This window comes from Musca domestica, unplaced genomic scaffold (assembly GCF_030504385.1).
Source record: "Musca domestica strain aabys unplaced genomic scaffold, Musca_domestica.polishedcontigs.V.1.1 1, whole genome shotgun sequence".
In the NCBI taxonomy this organism is placed as follows: domain Eukaryota; kingdom Metazoa; phylum Arthropoda; class Insecta; order Diptera; family Muscidae; genus Musca; species Musca domestica.
The window spans coordinates 41,315,694-41,329,552 of record NW_026712114.1 but is presented as its reverse complement, the minus strand read 5'-3'; the positions used below and the strand labels follow the sequence as shown (position 1 = coordinate 41,329,552).

The 13,859-nt window shown below is 34.8% G+C and overlaps 2 protein-coding genes across 5 annotated transcripts in view; one reads left to right on the top strand and one right to left on the bottom strand.

Moving 5' to 3' along the window:
- LOC101901453 (kinesin-like protein KIF19) overlaps positions 1-5,510 on the bottom strand; it is a 34,923-nt gene extending 29,413 nt beyond the window's left edge. Inside the window, exon 1 of one of the 2 annotated variants that reach the window (XM_005177972.4) lies at positions 5,369-5,510. The gene's annotated coding sequence lies outside the window, so the exon portion shown is untranslated. The other variant, XM_059122958.1, reaches the window with a different exon arrangement.
- Positions 1-13,859, top strand: part of LOC101901295 (F-box/LRR-repeat protein 7) — a 57,436-nt gene that overhangs the window by 18,225 nt on the left and 25,352 nt on the right. Inside the window, exons 1-2 of one of the 3 annotated variants that reach the window (XM_020034882.2) lie at positions 5,466-5,558; positions 8,430-8,539. The exons of 1 other annotated variant lie outside the window; for it this stretch is intronic. Coding sequence is in view for 1 of the 2 variants with exons in the window: in XM_020034881.2 (XP_019890440.1) it covers positions 5,556-5,558 (3 nt within the window). In the remaining variant the exon portion in view is untranslated. Of the gene's footprint in view, positions 1-5,465; positions 5,559-8,429; positions 8,540-13,859 lie in introns of those variants that run through there. One more of the 3 variants, XM_020034881.2, reaches the window with a different exon arrangement.

Here is a 13,859-nt window from a genome sequence, read left to right as displayed (position 1 = left end):
TTATGAGGAAAAACTTTACAATTGTTTCTGCAATCAATTTTAGAATGCAGAACGTGATTGGTAATTGTGATATGGTTAACACTTAGGTCGTTCTGGAAATATAATATGATGATATGTCAGAATGAAGGCTAAGTTCATAACTTACACTTAGGTTTTTCCTCCATAGCCTGTGGATAATATTCAATATTTTTGCGAGTCTTTTTAGTTCAATGGAACACCATTATATGGATCTATGTGTTCAACCCATTACGAGTACTGTTTCCATATGTCAAATTCAAGCAACGTCAAGTTAAAGATTTCTTCAGCCCTTCAGCCATTGCTGATGTAAGGGTTTTTTTGTCAAAGAGTGAGCAAAAATTGATAAACCCAAATTGTTAAACTACCGTCAAACTCATTAGAATTGTGTTAGAAATCCGTAAAGATTTTGAATTCTTGAAAAGCATAAAATTCTACGTCGAAGACTAAAATTTTCTGCACATATAGACAGGTAAAGTTCGTAAATGGGCCATGTCGCTCTACGTTTTCTTATCGTCCCCATACACTCCGTATTTTAACTATTTAGATCACATTTTCTATTAGAATTTTTTAAAATTCGCCACTTAGAGTTTGTAACGGTTTCCACCTCCTCTTGCATAACGTTGCCAATACAGGTTCACGTTTTCTGCATGCTTCCGGAAAAAATAACAGTATGGTGCAGTTTATGAACTAATGGCTTCATTGGACAGTATTTCTTTAATGATACTGCGAATCGTGACGTAAATCCATAAATCCCACCAGTTTTATCCTAAAAGGTAAGAACATGACATGTGATTTCAATATGTTGGTACCACAAGAGTCTAGAAAATGTTGATGTCGGTCCATGTTGGTGTAAGGGGGTGAGATAAGGCTGGGTTTTTGGAAACTCGAACTATAAATGTACTAACAGGTATTAAACGTTAAATCCCTTTTTGGGCTAAAATATAGGATGTGGATTGCTGATGGGGTGTAAGATCGAGGTGCCAGTGGTACCAATTCGAACAAAAAGTTTACTAAAAGTTCTAAATAAATTGCGTACCATGCAGTATATTGCGTACCATTTAGTATTATGTGAAGGAATTTTGTGTTAAAATCTGAACATTTGGTATGAGAACTAAGTTTAGGAAGTAGGATTAATATGAGGAGGTGGTATTGAAAATTTATACTAAGCTCAAGAATTGTACTAAATGGTGCAATTTGGTGTGGGTGAACGGATGGAGCTGGGAATTTAAAATTTTGGTTTTGAGGTGGGTGGGTGGTGTTAAAATAAAGATGTGGTTTTGGAAATATGTACTACCAGTGTACGAATAGTAATACTATATTTTGTTTTGGGAAGTCTTGCAAATTCGGCAGTTATGTCCCTGTTATCGTTCTGAGTTCAAATATGGAGCTGATTCTGTATATACATAGGTATAGAGTTGGCAATCTGGGAAAAATTAGTTAGTAGGACAGTTTTTTATACCCTCCATCATTCTATGGATGATATATTTACTTTGTTATTCCGTTTGTAACTCCTCGAATAACTGATGAGAGACTCCACAAAGTATATATACATGGTAAGATGAAAAAAACTGCAATCAACTTCAGACTGCTGTCATTTCCAAGCCACACGTTCGACAGCTGTTAAAATTATTCCAGTGACAGCTCATTATATTGTTTACAAGCGTACAAAAGCATTTTGGTGCGAATTTTCCACAAAAAAGGTATTCGTGATGGAATGGAAGCGTGATAGTGTGATTTATTTATATTTGGATGGAAAACCACAAGTGGCTAGTAAATAAAAGTAAATAAATCTTTTTTGTCTCGTACCATCGCTCGTTACCGTGATACTGGTCGTGTAGCCCGACGTCACGGAAGTGAACGGAAGTAATCAGCAACATCAGCAGATATGGTTCGAAAAGTAAAGAAACCCGAGTTACAGTGGCCGAAAAATGGCTCGTGAGCAGAACATATCACAAAATTCCATTCGGCATATATTGAAAAATGAGCTCGGGGTAAAGCCATTGAAATTCCAAAAAGTGCAAGAACTTACACTGCAACGGAAAGAAAATATGCAGACTCAAAAGAGCTAAAGAGTTGCTTCGCTTGGACGAAAGTGGTGGACTGCCGAATTCGGTTTTCAGCGATGAGAAAACATTCGTTGTCCAGCAGTTTGTAAACAAACAAAATTATGGTGTTTACTTGCCAAAGAAGTCAGCTGAACATGTGCACCTTCGGTTGGCCACCAGAACTCAAGCGCCGACCATGGTGATGGTCGCCTTAACAGCCGATGGTCGCTCCCCGCACGTGTTAATCGACCGTGGCAGTTTTTTTATCTCACCCTGTATTTATTCGACTTCAAGTTAATTGTGCTCCAAATGGGTAATATAAGCCCGAATTGCAATGCCTCGGCAAATTCACAGCGGGATATTACTCTCATACTTTAAGACTTTGTTGTATCTTATAGAAGAAATATTCATATTCTCGTAACTTACTTACGTCTATATCAAATATTTTGATCCCATCGAATCCCAACTTTTTTTTTGTAAGAAGAACTTTTGAACCTTTTTGGGGGACCCATCCAAAATTCTTATTACCAAATAATGAGATTTGTAACCATATCATACTAACAAGGCCATGTTACCCAAAATAGGCAATAATTTTTAGTGACTAAAAGTTGACAAATGAGTGTTATTCTTAGCCTCAACATTTTTGTTTTGTGCGTTGCTGGTATTGAATTCTCGACCCTATATTTAGGATTATATATATACAGTAAACAGGATATATATGCAACTTGGATATATTCCACAGTCCGTCTGTCTGTGGAAATCGCTCTAGCTTCCAAACGGAATGAAATAGGTTGATATTTACTGACGCCTTGTTATAAACTAACAACCGTTGGGTTTGTAGACGGAGACGCACACTCTATGTTAACGTTACTCATTACTTGGAAATTATGAAATTATTCTCCTCTCAATACGAAAGGTAGTTTGTTCATATTACCTTTCAATAGGTTATTCGGCTCACACAATTTAGATAGATCTATTTATTAGCATACCCTTCAAAATTGACTCGAACTGTTTTAAATCGAATTTCTTCGAAAAAGATATGTAATAAAAACAAGTTAAAAAGCAGTAAGTTCGGCCGGGCCGAACTTTGAATACCCTCCACCATTTGGAACGAATTAAAAAATGTTCAAAAAAATAAAATCCATTAAAAGTTCTTTTAAAATCTTTAAAATGTCTAATATAGGAAGGTGCCAATATTGGGGAATATACGATATTGTGGACCTATAAAGACAATCTGCGTGTAAAGCACTCACAAGGAACTCCTTGTGTGGATTTTCAAAATACCGAATACCGCGGGGTATCGTTATATGGGAGCTATACGTTATCGTTAACCTATATAGAGAACTCTCTGTCCGTTGAAAAATATGACTAAAAATATCAAAATACCGAATATCGGGAGTACCGTTATATGAGGGCTATACGATATCGTGGACCTATATAGATAATTCTCTGCCGAGGTATAAAGTATCCACAAGGAACTCCTTGTGTGGATTTTCAAACAATTCCGATGAAAAATGTGGGTAAAATCATAAAAATACCGAATATCGGGGGGTACCGTTATATGGGGGATGTACGATATCGTGGACCTGTATAGGCAATTCTCTCTCAGGGGGTGAAGTACTCACAAGGAACTACTTGTGGGGATTTTAAGACAATTCCATTGAAAAGTGTGGCTAACATCAGCAAAATACCGAATATCGGGGGGTACAGTTATATGGGGGATATACGATATCGTGGACCTATATAGACAATTCTCTTTGAGGGGGTAAAATGTCCACAAGGGACTCCTTTTGTGGAATTTCAGACAATTCCATTGAAAAATGTGGCTAAAATCATCAAAATACCGAATATCGGGGGTACCGTTATATGGGGGCTATACGATATCGTGGACCGATATAGCCCATCTTCGAACTTGACTGCAGACAAAAGAGAGATCTGTGCAAAATTTTAGCTTCCTATCTTAATTCGTTTAGACTGTAGCGTGATTACAACAGACGGACGGACAGGGCTAAATCGTCTTAGAATTTTACGCTGATCAAGAATATATATACTTTGTTGGGTCTAAAATGATTATTTCGATGAGTTACAAACGGAATGACGAACTTAATATACCCTCCATACTTTTTTTGGTGGAGGGTATAATTAATTAAAATGCACAGTATAATATACACTTTTGTTTTGAAGTTTACCTGGAAACCCTTTCTTCTTATTTTAAAATATTGGCCTGTCCTTCTTATGTTTTTTCTACAAATCTATAGAAATTATGTGTGTGTGTGTGCAAATACATATATTTAAAAAAGAGTGATAATTTATCTTTCTAAAAATATACATTAAAAAGACATGCCGTTTGACACAGATACCATGTCCGATTGTGTTATGCACAATGAAAATAAACATATTCTCCTAAAACATATGTACATACATTCAATATATTTTGCAATGTTGTTGTTCCGGTGGGTAGGGGCATAGCAACATGTATTGTATGTCTGTATATTGTATGCCTGTGTTCATTGCATGTCCTACCACATAGCCTACACTTCCGTATCCTGTTAAAGTTGCTGTGCTCTTAAAGTATGGCCAGTCCATTTTCAGGCATGGCATGGCATGGTTGCTAGTTTTAAAGTATGCTAACAATTCGACATAAATATGTACATATGTATGTATGTATTTAGTACAATACATAGACGTCTAGTGCCATTTTGCAAATGTTCGCGTTTCAACCGCAAAGGCAAACCGCAAAAAAACGAATAGCCTAACACCAATAATAAATAGAAAAAAAAAAATGCGATGAAACTATTATCGCGTTTTATATACCGATGAAACTATTATCGCGTTTTATATACCCCAATACATGCATGCATATACATACACACAAACAAACAAACAAACAGATGTCCATAGTTTGTAACACAGTGTTTTGTTTATTTGTATGGAAAAGAGGTAACAGCACAAGAAACCATGGGACAACTAGAAAGTTGTGGTTCGAATTCGCTCACTCTGCTGGCTGGAACGGCAAGTGGGTCAATCAAATGCGGATTTGGCCAAATGTAAATACAAACAACACGCAAACCAAGCCAAACCAAAAGGAGACTTACCCACTAACTAACCAACCAACCAACCCCTTATGCAAACTCCATTTGTTTAGTGGCCAGTCAATAATTATTTCAATATTTTAAGCAAATATTTATTTTCCATTTTCTGCGCAATATTCGACTCAATTTTATTTAATGGGAAATTCATTGCTGGGATTTTCCTGTGGATTTGTCAGTTTTTTTTTGTTTTGTCGCTTCACAACTTGAACTCACATTTATTGACAATTTTATTTTTATTTGATTTTAAATTTTACAGATTTTTTATGACACCACAGTTAACTGAATTTTGTTTTCGATTAGCGTTTGTATCGTTTTATTATCCTTCGTGCCGCCGATTGCGTTCGTTCTCACAAACAAACGTTTCACGTTCAATTCAAAAACTCAACTAAACTCCAGACCAATGGTAAGTCCTCATAAATGTGGTCAACATTCAAATGTTGTGTTTTTTTATTTCATTCCTCCGTATGCGTTTCTCCCTCCTCCTCCCCCTCGCCTAAGCTCCAGCGAGCAACAATAATTGTTTTTGCATTCAACTGTTTTCAACCGTACAATTCGTTAGGTGGTATCCTGATCGAGTTGCTAGACTTGTTAAACAGCGGCCAGTCTGCCGGGCGGTACAGGTATGTCGTTTGAGAATTTTTGGTGTAAAGGGATGATAAAGATTTTTAAAGAATATTTTTTCAAGGGCCAACAGACCAATAAGCGAGGATTTTTAAATAATATTTTTTCAAGGATCCACAGACCAATAAACGTGGATTTTTAAATAATATTTTTTCAAGGACCAACAGACCAATAAGCGAGGATTTTTAAAGAATATTTTTTCAAGGATCCACAGACCAATAAACGTGGATTTTTAAATAATATTTTTTCAAGGACCAACAGACCAATAACCGACGATTTTTAAAGAATATTTTTCATAGACCAATAAGCGAGGATTTTTAAATAATATTTTTTCAAGGATCCACAGACCAATAAGCGCGGATTTTTAAAGAATATTTTTTCAAGGACCAACAGACCAATAAGCGTGGATTTTTAAATAATATTTTTTCAAGGACCAACAGACCAATAAGCGGGGATTTTTAAAGAACATTTTTTCAAGGACAAACAGACTAATAAGCGTGGATTCTCAAAGAATATTTTTCAAGGACCAACAGGCCAATAAGCGTGGATTTTTTAAAGAATATTTTTTCAAAGGACCAACAAGCCAATAAGCGTGGATTTTTAAAGAATATTTATTCAAGGACCAACAGACCAATAAGCGTGGATTTTTTAAGAACATTTTTTCAAGGACAAACAGACTAATAAGCGTGGATTCTCAAAGAATATTTTTCAAGGACCAACAGACCAATAAGCGTGGATTTTTTAAGAACATTTTTTCAAGGACAAACAGACTAATAAGCGTGGATTCTCAAAGAATATTTTTCAAGGACAAACAGACTAATAAGCGTGGATTCTCAAAGAATATTTTTCAAGGACCAACAGACCAATAAGCGTGGATTTTTAAATATTTTTTTCAAGGGCCAACAGACTAATAAGCGTGGATTCTCAAAGAATATTTTTCAAGGACCAACAGACCAATAAGCGTGGATTTTTAAATATTTTTTTCAAGGGCCAACAGACTAATAAACCTAAATTTTTAAATATTTTTTTCAAGGGCCAACAGACTAATAAACCTGAATTTTTAAATAATATTTTTTCAAGGACTAACAGACCAATAAGGATAACTGTTTCAAGGACCAACAGACTAATAAACCTGAATTTTTAAATAATATTTTTTCAAGGACCAACAGACCAATAAGCGAGGATTTTTAAATAATATTTTTTCAAGGATCCACTGACCAATAAGTGTGGATTTACAAATAATATTTTTTTCAAGGACCAACAAACCAGTAAGCGAGTATTTTTAAATAATATTTTTTCAAGGATCCACAGACCAATAAGCGAGGATTTTTAAAGAATATTTTTCAAGGACAGATAGAGCGATAAGCGAGGATTTTTAAAAATTATTTTTTCAAGGACCAATAAGCGAGGATTTTTAAATAATATTTTTTCAAGGACAGATAGACCAATAAACGAGGATTTTAAAAGAATATTTTTTCAAGGACCAACAAACCAATAAGCGTGGATTTTTAAAGAATATTTTTTCAAGGGCCAACAGACCACTAAACGTGGATTTTTAAATAATATATTTTCAAGGACCAACAGACCAATAAGCGTGGATTTTTAATGAATATATTTTCAAGGACAAACAGACCAATAAGCGTGGATTTTTAATGAACATTTTTTCAAGGACCAACAGACTAATAAGCGTGGATTTTTAATGAATATTTTTTCAAGGACCAACAGATCAAAAAACCTGGATTTTCGAAGAATATTTTTTCAAGGACCAACAGACCAATAAACGTGGATTTTTAGAGAATATTTTTTCAAGGACCAACAGAACAGTAAGCGTAGATTTTCAAAGAATATTTTTTCAAGGACCAACAGACCAATAAACTTGTGTTTTTAAAGAATATTTTTTCAAGGACTATTAAGGGTGTTTTTATATTTTTCTGTATTGGATTCCCTAAACAGGACCTACAAATACAAATGAGAACATTTTTTTCTTCATACAAGTGTATTGCTTTATTTTTCTCTCACTCATTGCCATTGGAAGTATGAAACATTCAGTTTGGTTAAATTGTATTGTAACAATAACGGTAAGTAGAATGGAAATTAGCTGTTTACCACTGATATCATACTACACGCCTTTTTGTCCCAATGGAGTTCACGCAGAGTTCTGTGTTTTTTTCTGTAAATATTTATTTGTAATAACAACAACATGCCAATAGAGCAGCTAAGAGGTGGACGACAACTCCTACCACTTCAGCTCAATATTTTGTTGTAATTATTGTGGGGAAATTTGAAGTTTTTCTAACAGCACAACTAAAACGAGAAATGCATATTGAGTGTGTTGGAATTTTGTAGCTTACGAAGTTTTAGGTGGGCATTTTCACCGGTTTACTAAAAAAGGTGGAAATGGAATTTACATTTAATTATAATCTACAGAACTATGTGGGAAAAGGATATTTTAAGGGTGTTATGTGGCGAGGCAGGTAAAATTGTTTTAATTGTATTATACAGCCACATCAAAAACAAAAATATTTCTAGATAATACAAAAATAATAATAATTCGATTTAATGAGATAAATTTTGAACTTGATTTCATCAAAAAATTAAAAAAATGTATATATATGCATAGGAATAAAACTGACATTATGAATTTTGCTTTCAGTATCGCTATGAGTGTCGCAAGGATCATTTAGTAATACATAACACCATTCGAATGTTGAGTTTTCAAAAAAAAAAAAAAAAAAACGTTTATCCTAAAATGATGCACCAAAGGTAAGCAAATCTATTCATAGAGTATTTTCGTAAACGTATAACCCCAATGCCAGCTTCGGCCTATATATCAACAGTGCCCTAAACGAAGACCCGTGTGGTCCATTGTCGACTCTTACACAAGGAATTATAACCTTAGTTATATGGTTAAATAATAATTCATCAATGGATTTTTTATTTAGATCTTTGTGATAGAAGTACAACAGTACTGCATTTTGAAAAATAACATCAAAATTATGTTTCGAGGTATAAAATAGGACAAAACATAGAAAATATATTATTTAAAAATTAATAATAATTTAATTATATTTATTTAACATTTTTCAATTTTCCGCCACTATAATTGTTCGAAAAGTATTAAGTGGTACTAAATTGGATATTGGGTGAAGCAATAGAGCTGGAATCCCAAAATGTGATATTGAGATCTCTGTTGTTATCTGGGACAAGTAAATTTGGTATTGGAAGAAGCGATTGAGCTGGAATCCTGAAATTTAATATTAAAGTCTCTGTTATTGAAATCTGGAGGTGGTTCTACAAATGTGTACTATTTTTTGTACAAAAAGTACTATGTGATGCTAAATTGGTTATTGAGTAAAGAGATAAAGTCTCTGATGGTGTCTGTGGTTAAGATATGGAGGTTGTTTTCGAAATGCGTCCTATATTTGTACGAAAAGTAATAAACGGTACTAAATTTGGTATTGGGTGAAGGTATAGGTCTCTGTTGGTGTCTGCAATTGAGTTATCGAGGTGGTTTTGGAAATGTGAGAGATACTAAGTGATACTAAATTTGATATTGGGTGAAGGACGGAGCTGAAATCGTACAATTTGATGTCGTTGGTGTCTGTGGTACTAAATTGGGTATTGGATATTTTTTGGTTCTTAAAGGCGGCATCAGAAAAAATACAAACTTAAATATTTTAGTATTATATTCTAGTCTAGTCTTTTTTATTATAAAAATTCTGAAAAATTGTTAATTACTTAAATTGCCAATTAATTAACAAAATTACGATTTGCATACCCTATACCACACTGTGGTCAAGGTATTATGTCTCCGTGCAATAGAGGAGGAATGGAGGTACACCCATAGTTCCTTTTGATGATCTGCATAGAATCACATTTTGTGTCGATTTATGCATGTCCGTCCGGCCGTCCATCCATGTATTTTTGTAAAAACAAGTAAAAAGGGTGTAAGTTCGGCCGTGCCGAACTTTGAATGCCCTCCACCATTTGGTACAAATTTAACAATTTTCAAAAAATAAAATGCGTTAAAACGTCTTTTAAAATCTTAAAAATACCGAATGTAGGCGTATATTAGGGTCTATACGACGACCTGTTCCTGCATAGGCAACTTTTGTCACAAGCTATTCCAATATTCAAATGCGAAACTTGAAAAAAATCTGTTTATAATGTAAATATCAAAATACCGAATATAGGGAGGTACCATAGGGGTTATAAAACGTGGATCTGCACAGACAATTTTCTTTAATGTCGCTAAAATCATCAAAATACCAAATATCGGGGGGTACCATTATATGGTGGCTATACAAAGACGTGGACCTGCGCAGACAATTTTCTGTCATAGGCTGTAGTATTCATTATGAAATTCAAATACCAAATGTGAAATAGTTCCCGTAAATAATGTTGCTAAAATCATCAAAATACCAAATATCGGGGGGTACCATATAAGACGTGGACCTACATGGCCCATTTTCAATACCAAAAGTCCTGCAGACATAATACACATTTGAGTAAAATTTTATCAACCTACTTCATTTCGTTCGGAAGCAAGAGTGATTTCCACAGACCGACAGACGGACGGACATTGATAAATCAACATTGAATTTTATGCTGATCAAGAATATACTTTGTGGGGTCTAAAATGTATATTTCGAGGTGTTACAAACAGAATGACAAACTTAATATACCCTCCATACTATGGTGGAGGGTATAAAAATACAGGTCGCATCTTTTCCCACATCGAGATGAAATTTTGCAAAAATATTTTGCATTGTCTAAAGACAAATCCTATTGAAATCGGTCAAAATTTAGATATAGCTCCCATAGATATCTTCGTCCGATTTGCCTTTTATTTTGCACCAAGTGTGTAATATTAGTCCAAATTGGATGGAATTTGGCACACATACGATCAAATTGATCATAGAAATAAGTGTGCCAATATAGCTCCCATATAGATCTTGACCCAATTTCACGTTTACTCTGCCTTAAATGTGTGATGTCAGGACAAATAGGGTGGATTTTGATTGTTATTTGTATTTCTCGTAAATTCGTTATGGCTAGGTCTACTAAATATGCAACGTAGTGTAGGGTATCATAAAGTCGGCCCACCCGACTTTTAGCCTTTCTTTATTTATTTTATTTGATGTATGTACTAATTTCCTCTTAATATGATGTATTGTCTCGCTAAATATTCCCTGAGATTTAATGAAATAATCCAACTTCTTTTAACGAAATTTTACAAAGCTAGTACAGATTTATTTTTGTATTAAGTTGAAACATATCTTCTGTATTTAGCTTTAAGTACAAACAAATGTTGCCCACTGCGTTATGATGACCTTAGGTGCACTAACCCTATATAGAACTCGTCAAAAATGCCACTCATGGGCATCCTCCGTATACATAAAAAATTAGTTCAACCATTTTTGTTAAATTCATTTTCCATATTCCCTTTAGGTCATTAGTCATTTAAACTCTAACAATCAAATGATGACATCTTTTGCGTATTTCTTTTTTAATTTCCTTTCGCCATTTTTCTAACAAGGGAATTTCTTATGAGTAATTATTGCCTTCCATGGAATACGACGAATGGAGAATGTTACAGAATGCAAAACGTTTTGTGCACGAACAAATTCTTCAATGTCCACACTTCAAAACCTATTACATGTTGTAATAAAGGATTTTATAAAATTTTACATGGGAAGCAGAAATACCACTTCCACCATTTCGCCATGTGTTCCCACCTTACTCTTCTTGTTGACTCCCATTAGTTAGGCTCTTCATATTTCAGTGTGTTCAATTTGCTCTTTTTATTCTTGTTAATAAAGAAGAAATAACTTAGGCATATTTTTTATGGAAATTAGTAATCAAGTTTTCACTTAAACATGATTGAGATTGATTGAGAAATTGAAATAAATTGTTTTCACTTTTTATGAAAATTTAATGAGCAAAAAAGGTAGACAGACCTCCGCGGTGATGAAAACCATTACTAAAGCGTTAGCTAAGTTTTATGTTGATTTGTGTGCTGTATGTATGTATGGATGCATGTTTGTACATAAGTGTATAAATAGATGTGATTTCGTGTTCAAACTAGACCGACAATAAAAGTCATGGGTTAGTGTAGGGGCCATCAACTAAGTAAATGGGTAATTGTGTAACCAGCGAAGGAGGAAGACCAATTTTAATTTGCCACAGTGTGGTGAAAACCGACTTAATTTAGAAAGTATAAATACCGACTATATACAGGGTGAGATGAAAAAACTGCAATCAACTTCAGACTGCTGTCATTCTAAGCCACTCGTCCGACAGCTGTTAAAAATTATTCCAGTGACAGCTCATTATATTGTTTACAAGCGTAAAAAATCATTTTGGTGAGAATTTTCAGAGAAAAAGTTATTCGTATTTGGCTGGAAAACCCCAAGTTGCTATCGTTAGAGCACCCCAGCATTTAAATGTGAATAGATCTTTTGTGTCTCGTACCATCGCTCGTTACCGTGATACTGGACGTCAATGAAGTGGACGGAAGAAAATAGCAACATCAGCAGGAATGGTTCGAAATGTAAAGAAGCGACTTGACCGAAACTCGCGTCGCAGTAGCCGCTTGGCTCGTGGGCTGAACGTATCGCAATATTCCATTCGGCAAATATTGAAAAATGAGCTCGGGGTAAAGCCATTGAAATTCCAAAAAGAGCAAGAATTTACACCGCAACAGAAGGAACATATAATCAAAAGAACTAAAGAGTTGCTTCGCTTGGTCGAAAGAGGTGAACTGCCGAATTTGGTTTTGTCCGATGAGAAAACATTCGTTGTCCAGCCACCAAAATCTCCGGATACCAATCCGTTGGACTATTGTGTCTGGAGTATTTTGGAAAGCAATGTTGGCACTAAAAAATACCAGTGTGCCGATCACCTCAGGCAAGCGCTTCGCCGGGAATGGGCCAAAATACCGCAGAGCAACATTCGGGCAGCGTGTGACGGTTTCATTGGCCATAATTCGTCCCAAAGGTGACCAATTGGAACAAATCTAAGCTTATTCTAAAATTTGATGCTATTTCGGACATTTTTTTTGCTTTCAGAATAAAAAGAATAAAAAACAAGTTAAAAAACAGTAAGATCGGCCGGGCCGAACTTTGAATACCCTCCACCATTTAAAACAAATTTGGAAGTTTTCAAAAAGTAAAATCCGTAAAAAAATTCTGTTAAAATCTTAAAAAAAACCGAATATAGCCGATACATTGCAGTCTATACGACGTGGACCTGCATAGGCATTGTTTGTCACAAGCCATTATCATATTCAAATTCGAAACTTGAAATAAACGGTGAATAATATAGCTAAAATCATCAATATATCAAATATAAGGAGGTACCGTTATATCGGAGCTATACGAAGACCTAGAAAGATAAGAAAGATAGACCTGCAAATACAATCTTCTGTCATAGGTGTAATTTGAAACTACTCCGGTGAATAATGACGATAAAATCATTAAAATACCAAATATTGGGCGGTACTGTTATATGGGGGCTATACGAAAACGTGGACCTGCACAGACAATTTTTGTCTTAGGCTGAAGTATCTATTTCGAACTTCAAATACCAAACTTGAAACAATTCCGGTGAATAATGTCGCTAGAATCATCAAAATACCGAATATTGGGAGGTACCGTTATATGGGGGTTATATGAAAATGTGGACATACATGACCCATTTACGAACATAACCTGCCTACTGGCAAAATAAACATGTATGCAAAATTTTAGCCTTCTATTTCAATTCGTTCGACAGATACCTCGATTACAACTGACAGACGGACATCGCTACATCGACTTAGAATTTTACGCTGATCAAGAATATATATACTTTTTTGGGTCTGACATGAGTACTTCGAGGAGTTACAAACGTAATGACAAAGTTAATATACCATACTCCATAGTATGGTGGAGGGTATAAAAATGTAAAAATTATGGCGTTTGACTTTGTTGCAGTTTTTTTTTATCTCACCCTGTATATGGGAGCTATATAAATTTGCACCGGTTATCCCAAATTTCAATAGGGTTCGTCCTTGGAACAATCAAATTTTTTGATGTTAACA